At 40.0% G+C, this 7,659-nt stretch overlaps 1 protein-coding gene across 1 annotated transcript in view; it reads left to right on the top strand.

The window, feature by feature from the left end:
• The first annotated feature begins 21 nt into the window (after nucleotides 1-21).
• Nucleotides 22-7,659, top strand: part of AFG2A (AAA ATPase AFG2A) — a 175,370-nt gene continuing 167,732 nt past the window's right edge. Inside the window, exons 1-5 of the mRNA XM_088527670.1 lie at nucleotides 22-160; nucleotides 502-626; nucleotides 1,239-1,396; nucleotides 4,311-4,369; nucleotides 5,328-5,963. Coding sequence (XP_088383796.1) covers nucleotides 37-160; nucleotides 502-626; nucleotides 1,239-1,396; nucleotides 4,311-4,369; nucleotides 5,328-5,963 — 1,102 coding nt within the window. The 5' untranslated portion in view covers nucleotides 22-36. The remainder of the gene's footprint in view (nucleotides 161-501; nucleotides 627-1,238; nucleotides 1,397-4,310; nucleotides 4,370-5,327; nucleotides 5,964-7,659) is intronic.

The raw sequence follows: 7,659 nt of genomic DNA, 5'->3' as shown, positions 1-7,659 counted from the left end.
TTGCACCAGGAAGCGCAGGGCGGGCGCCGGGACAGCATGGCCGCCGCCGCCAGGAGAAGGAGCCGGGGCCGCGCGGCCGCCGCCGCCTCGCCCGGCGCCGCCCCGGGCCCTGCAGCGGGCGGGCCGCTCGCGCTCGCCGCGGCGGACGCCGTGGACGCGGGTACGGGCCCCGCGCCGGGAGCGGAGCGGGAGGCCCGTGCGGGAGCGGCCGGTAACGGTCGGCGGCGCGTGCGGTGATTGCCGCGTGAGAGGGGCGGGAAGCGCGTGCCGTAACGGCCGGTAACGGGGTAACGGTCGTGTCGTAAGCCGTGGCGGCGGGGGACGGGCGTGTCCCTGCCGTGAGGTGAGGTTTGCGCTGTGCCCCGTGCTGCTTCCATCTTGTGCCCCCTTGTGAGGGGCTTTGCGCGTGATGCCCCATGTGAGAAACGCTGACTTCGTTTGCTGGGTGTTGAGGGGAAAACAAAAAAAGAAAAACACGTAACTTTCTCCTGGAAACTTTAGAGGATGACAAAGTTCCAAAAATGTTCCGGAGGGTCCTCGTGCAGCTGTCGCTGAACAGCATGAAATCTGCCAGTATCTGCATCGGCCGCCCGGTCCTGCTCACCAGTGCGGCGGGAAGGCAAGAGGTGAGAGCCCTCCTCGTCTCTCTGGGCACTGTGCCGCATGGCTGATTAATACATTCCACCTGTATTCCATAATGGACCAAAACGGAGCGCACATTTGCAAATAGAGTGAATGTTATATTCTGTCTTTTACACTGTAGTTAGTTACATGTTTCTTCTCAGAAAGCACTTGTTAGTGCTTTATGTACATACATATATATGGTTATACATGTGCACAACCATGCATTTAGTTTGTGAAGAATAAACTTAGCCTTTTATTCTTTATACCAATAGTTTTGTCCATTTTCCAAGTCATGACTGTGTGTTTTGTGTTTTCTGTAGCATATATGTAAAATCTGTGTGGAAAATTTCTGTCTTTTCTATGCAAAGCATAACTCTCTTGTTTTTAAAAGGTAACTTAGTGAATATCTTAAGAACTCAGTGCTACTTATGTCTTAGCTGTCCATAGAATCAGTCTTTAACCATATACTTCTTTTCTCCCAGCCTATGTTGTTATTAAAAACACTTAACTTTTTTTTTTTTTTTCTCTCTGCTCATCTCTTGGAGGACTTAGAAGGAGGGAGACCAAAAATCTCTTAAACCAGTGACAGTTGTTTTTGTTGACATTCTTCCTAGGTCTGTACAGCTTGGCCCACAGCGGGCTTTCCGGGAGGCAAGGTTGGACTGAGTGAAACCACACAGAAGAACCTGAAAGTGAATCCCGGAGATGCAGTCACTGTGCAGCCTGTGACTGGGGCGGTCATCCAGGCAGAGGAGCTAGATGTGAAGCTGAGGTATGGGACTTGCCAAAACCTGCTGATGAGGCATTGGAGCTGCACAGCAGGCTCTCACCTTTTAGAAGATAACGTTTTTCTCTCTCTTGTTTTGGAAACTAATATGCACAGTCACATGTGCATGGTGTTCATAGGGTTAAGGATAAAATGTAATAACTGGTTGCTAAATGCTGCCAGAAGAAGTGTTCCTCCTTTCTTCCCTGTGTAGTGCCACCCTTCTATTACTGGTCCATTTTTGTGCCATACTGGTCCATCTCTCTGGGCCTGGCAGCAAATTAAATAAACAAAATGAAGATAATTCCATCCAACTTGAGCAAGCTGATTAGGTAGGTGATTGCCATGGCTACTTCAAGAGAAGCAGAGAAGGAGACAAAACCAAGTAGGGCCTCGTCTGTGGGCAGCAGCATGTTGCTCGAGCGGCTCAGTTGTCTTAAAAAAAATCTCAGCTAGTGCTGTTTTGGAGGATGGGATGCTACCGTATCCATTAGTCATAAGAGGTTTGTCATTTTATGTTAAATTAGTAAATGGTAACCCTGGCCCAGTCCTCTTGAAGTCGAGGTCAGGCTGCCTGTGTTACATCTGATTGAGGCAAGAGTGTTCAAGTGCATGATGAAGGTAGATTTTTCTAAACTTCTGAATTGCTCATAAAGTTGATGTCAGGTTAGAAAGGACCAAAAGGAGCTCTTGCCTGTGTTGCTGCTAACAGTTTGCAGCACAATTCCTAACGACATATGAGAAGCTCTTGTAGCCTTTTGCAGCTAAATGAACTACTGGTTGTCAGGGTGGGGGGAGTGTAGGACTTTCAGTCATTTCTCTCCAAGACTTTGGTTTTGTATTGCCTTCTTTCATGCTTTGCTTTTCTTTGTTGGATTTTTTTTAAGATTGGAAACTCTCACAGTTTTTCTCTCACAAAAAGGGGAGCAGAAGGTAGAAATCAAAATCATCTTGAAATTACAAAGATGTTAATATTAGCAGTTTACTCATCTGGTAATTTTTTTTGGTCATTTTCACAACAGGCCACTGAGTCAGAATTTGGGTTGGCAGGGAACCTGGTTATAGTTATTTCTCAAAGTTATTTTATAGTTGTTTTGAAGGAGCCCCCAAATACTAATTTCTGCAAGTCCTTTTCTGCCTTGTCAAACTTTAGTTTCTGAGTGGGACCTTGTTTTGAGAGATGCTGTTTTCCTCTAGAGTGACTCGTGGAAATGTTGGTGAGGTGACCTTGATTTGTCAATGCTGTAATCAGTCTAGTGTTAATTACAGCTTTGCCAGTTAATGTGGCTGTGTATTCTATAGTGATTCCCTCTAGTCAGCTTGCGTTTCCCTTCATGCCTGTGTTCTCACCAGAAAATGAAAATAATTATGTAATTTCTGCTATGTTGGTTTTAAGCCTGTAAGAAGTTTCATTATTATTACATGCTATTTGCTTATAGAAGTGATTGAAAACACTCATTTCATTAAAAATAAAATCAAAATAATATACTTGTTAAATAAGCATATGCTGTAATGTAGATATTGTAATATAGGTACTATAATTACTAGCTTTGGGGAGCTGTTTGTGCTTATGAATTATTATCCTATCTTCAATCTTATCATATCTTCATATATCAATATAAAAGATATTATCGTATCTTTTTAGCTAAAATCAATTTCCCAACCCACTAATCTAATTAAATACGAATTAATTGTCATGTGGCTCTGCTATTTTGAGACCTCTTCTCTAACCTAGAGTAATATCCCTCTTTCCCTTGAATTGATTCCTTGATCAGTAAAATTGCTGAGAACTAGATCTTTATTTGTAGGTTTAGAGCACCCTCTGTTGATTACAATTTTATCTGCAACTGCTATTTCTGCTTTAAAAGCTTTTAGTGATAATACTGTTTAGCTTTTCAACATACTTGTCGAAGTGCTTACCAAGTTGTGGATGTTCATCTGCAGTATGGACACCTTTGTAGTGAAAACAATGGCTGTTGTGCTAGGATCGTACAAATATTTTTAAGGGGATAAATGTTGATGAACTAGAGAAGCTCTGTAATGTTTTTTAATAAAAGGTAAAACTGTGAATGAAGCAGGCAAAAGGTTTGAGTGAATAAATTATGTACTGTGGTAAAATATCTTGAGCTTTTTGGGCACAGGCAAGTGACTGAATCACAAGTTTTATAAGCTGCAGGTATCTGAGGAGCAGGGGAAGTTAATGATCCCTGTGCTCTTATTGGGTCTTAAATATGAGCTGAAATATATTAGTATAAACATCAGTGAAAGAAATGCACATAAGACATGTTTTACCTTCCATTTGCTTTGGCCTAAGGGCAGATTTGTTCATCTGCATATGTGGTCTCGTGCTAAAGCCTGTGATGACACTGGGTGTTGAGAAAGTGCCACTGGATACAGAAGTGACATAAAGCTGATATACTGAGTCACTTAAAGCTAGATTAAATAAAGGATTAGAAGATGCATAGGGAAAACTTTTCACGGTGTTGATACTGTGCATTCAGTGCTTAAAGACATGCAAAGACTTTTGCAAAGTGCCCAAGATACCTATCAAAGACTGTTAATATATGTGTTTACAAAAGTGGAAGAGATCTTTCTTATGAGCAGTTATTTCAACTCAGTAAATGTAGCAATGACCATCTCGTCAGTTAAAGGGATCATGTATTACATGTTTATAATCTTAAGAAATGATAAATTTCAATTACTATATTGTTTATTTTAGTGTTTTTTATGAAAAATCAAAACAAAATTAAATATTAACACTTCTGTTGTTACCTATGAAACTAATATCTTCAGCATTAAAATAAACGGATCCAGAGACTGTGATGTGATAAATCCCCTTTCTTTCTTTGTGAATTTACAGTGTAAAATAGTTGTTGTTAAGTAATTACTGATCAGAAAAAAAAAATTCTCCCTACCACAGAGAGAAGGATGCCTCTATTAATGCTGAGGAAATGTCTGTCTGTCTACTGAGAAACCTAGGTATGAGTTTCTTGTTTTTCTTTTGACATTATTTTTTATGTTATTTTATTGTATTTTATTTTTGTAGTGGGAGTTCAGGGTTTGGATAGAAAAGTTTCCTCTTACGATCTTGATCAAGGGACTTGAGAAAAAGCAAATACAACCCTAAAGGAGCAAGGTTCTATCTGCTTTGAGCTAAATCATTCATCTGTACTGCAAGTATTCAGCTTGCTGTAATCCTGGCTGTCAGTCTGTTTTGTTTATATCTATTGCTGGTTCAAGCTACAATTGTTTAGCAATCATTGGTGATCTTCTGGCTGATACCGTGGTTTATCGCAGAGTTTCCTTTGCATTGAAAGGAGAAAGAATTCAACATTATGACCTAAACACGCAAAAAAGAGATCATTATTAACATTGTCTTGTATTCTGAAACTTTTTTTTTTAAACATTGGTGATAAATGAGCAAAATTGATATACATTGATTGGTAGATATGCTTACATAAGTCAAAAGAAAACCCAAGTTCCTGCACAAATAGGGTGATATTCAAAGGTTGAATTGTTTTACTCTGTGAGAATCTTCTGATTTAGGAATTGCCTAACTCATTAAATTGCCAAGCTGCTTTGGCTATCTAGGAGGCAGAAAACCAGAACTAGATTCCAAAAGAATGACTTTGGCTAGGAATGATAAATCTTGTTTACATCTTTGGCCTTTAATGGGGAGCTTAATATGAGAGTTAACATGTATTAATGCTAAATGTTCATCTATTATAATCTGCTTGTATATAAAACGATCATTTTAGAAGGCAAAATGATTCCATTTTTTCAAGTGTGATCTTTAATTATCTTAATTTATAGCATTCCTTATAGCTAAAGAATAATTCTGATACAACAGTACCTGAAAGTCGTTTCTGCCAAATGAAATTGAAATGTTTTTTTATTTTTTTTCCTCCCTTTCTCTCTTCTTCAAACCTTATTGTAGATGGGAAAGTTGTTTTGCCAGGAAACCTCTTGGCTTTCACTTTCTATGGCAGACTTTGTAACCTGGTGGTAACGAGAGTGACAGGAAGCGATGGTGTGGAGCTGACGGCCCTGAGCAGTGCCATTTCCAGTGCCATGGGCGAGCAAGACCCTGAGGGGGTTGAGCTGGAGGCAAGTGCGCTGGGTTTGTCCCTACAGCTCAGCAAGATGGACGTGGAGGATGCTCCGGAGGCTGCATCTCCGAGCACACCAAGCAAACTGCTGGTTCCAGAGTCACCAGTTACAACCACTTCTGCTCTGGTAGCTGGTGGTCAAGACTCTGGTCAGGTGGATAAACCTGATAATAAGGGGAGTGCCACAGACCTCACTGATGATTCGGAGCTGATTGGGAAAGGCGGCAGTGAGAGCCTCCTGGTGCCTGACAAACCTGGGATGATGAGCAGTGCAGATGTCTTTTATTTCATTTCTTCAAGAACTAGAATCAATTTCATTGAAACGAGGCCCAGTGAGGCAGAAGATGGTGACTGTGAATCCCGAGTGACCTATGATATGATAGGAGGCTTAAGTGGCCAGCTCAGAACTATTAGAGAAACAATCGAACTGCCGATGAAGCAACCTGAACTGTTCAAGAGTTACGGTATGATGCCTAAGAGTTGGCTTTCTTCATTTCGTACCATACTTTTCTTTAACATTACTTTTTATTTATTTGTTTTTTTTTAAGCAAGTTATTCAACCAGAAATATACACTGACTTTTTCATGTAATACCAGTTCGGTATACTCGGTGTGCAAACACTGTCTAGCTCTTTTATAACCCTACTGTATGGATATCATGAAGAAGCAATGTTTAGCTTGTGTGCAAAATAATCGAGTAGGAAAAAAAGATGTTTATATAGGAAAGTTCTGGTATGCATTAACAATTTATGGCAAACATTGAAGAGTTCTGTACTCAGACATTTGAAAGGTGTAGATATTTCTTGTCACCTCATTTTGGCAATTTTTGGTAGAGTGAACTAAACATATGTGTTTTTTAAGTTAAGAAAAAATCAGTCAGATTATTTCTTCTGGTATTTTTAATCCTGCCTTTTACAGAGTTCCTGTAAAGTTTTAAGGCAGTATTTGAGGCTTTTTGCATGAACCCTTTAACATATTTGGTATAGGATTATAGGGTTGAAAAGCTAATGTGTTTAATATTGCCATATATTAAATTATATCTAAAATGTACGTGAACTCAGAAGTTTTCTGTGACAAATTTAAAAAAAACTGTAATGTGTATTTATAACAATGGCTATGTACGTACAGCAGGCATGTCTGCTCATTGTGCTTGGTGTGCATCACTTAGAAAGGCCTTTCTACCTATGCATTTTTATTTCTTTCATTTAACCTTTTCTGTCATTCGTGACATGATTTCACGGATATCTGGGGCAATTTTCATAAAAAAACAGATGTTTTCTTTCAGTGTGCATTGCATAGACATAATCTGTGGGATGGGATGAGGAATGTGCAGCCCAGTTCACTGAGCCCGAACCTCAGCATTCACCACACACATTCTTGTGCTGGCGAAAGAGTTGCTGCAGTATCAAAGGTTTTCATGCTTAGTCCCAGAAGTTCTAGATCCAAGGCTCTACTAGCACTTACCTAAGGGAGGACATTTCTTCCCTTCTCCCAGTTTCTTGCTGAATAACCCTCCAAAGGTTGGGAGTCCTTATCTACTCTTGGCTAGTGAGGAAGTCACTTTAGGGGATACCTTTGGTCCGAGTCTGTTTCTTGCCAGTAAAGACACAGGAGGGAGCAGCTCATGCTTTAGTGGACAAAGTAATGGGCTCATAACACATTTCATTTCTATCCTCTATCAGTTAGCAGATAACTTTTGTCCTTTCAAGTATATTACTTCCTAAAATGTAGTCTCTCTGTTCCCACTGGGCATACTATTCACAGAAATTTTTTAGTAAGTTTTCCTCTGTCACCTTACCTGTTTGTTCATTGGTTGTGTTTCATCACTGCATTGTGCGCCAGTCTTCTCATTGTTAAATGTTCAAGTCATCTCTTTTTGCATTTTAGCTTTTTTCTTGCTGTTTTTGGATTCGTGCCCATTTGATTTGATCCTATGGTCTGAAACTGAAATGTTTTTCTGAACCTTACCTGGAACTTTATACCAGTTATGGATGACTTCTGTCGGGTTTTAACTGTACCCAGAATACCTTGTTCTTCTATTATCCCATATAGTCTCTGCCTGAATGTTTCACTCTATTTCAACTCTAAACATTTACTATTAAAGAGCCAATTATTTTTTATGGATGTATTTTTTTTTATTTTTTTCACAAGAGCTTTTTAA

Source organism: Tinamus guttatus, unplaced genomic scaffold, assembly GCF_059628265.1.
Source record: "Tinamus guttatus ecotype Peru unplaced genomic scaffold, ASM5962826v1 Tinamus_guttatus_pri_ptg000288l, whole genome shotgun sequence".
NCBI classification, from domain to species: domain Eukaryota; kingdom Metazoa; phylum Chordata; class Aves; order Tinamiformes; family Tinamidae; genus Tinamus; species Tinamus guttatus.
This window is presented reverse-complemented; position numbering and strand designations above follow the sequence as displayed.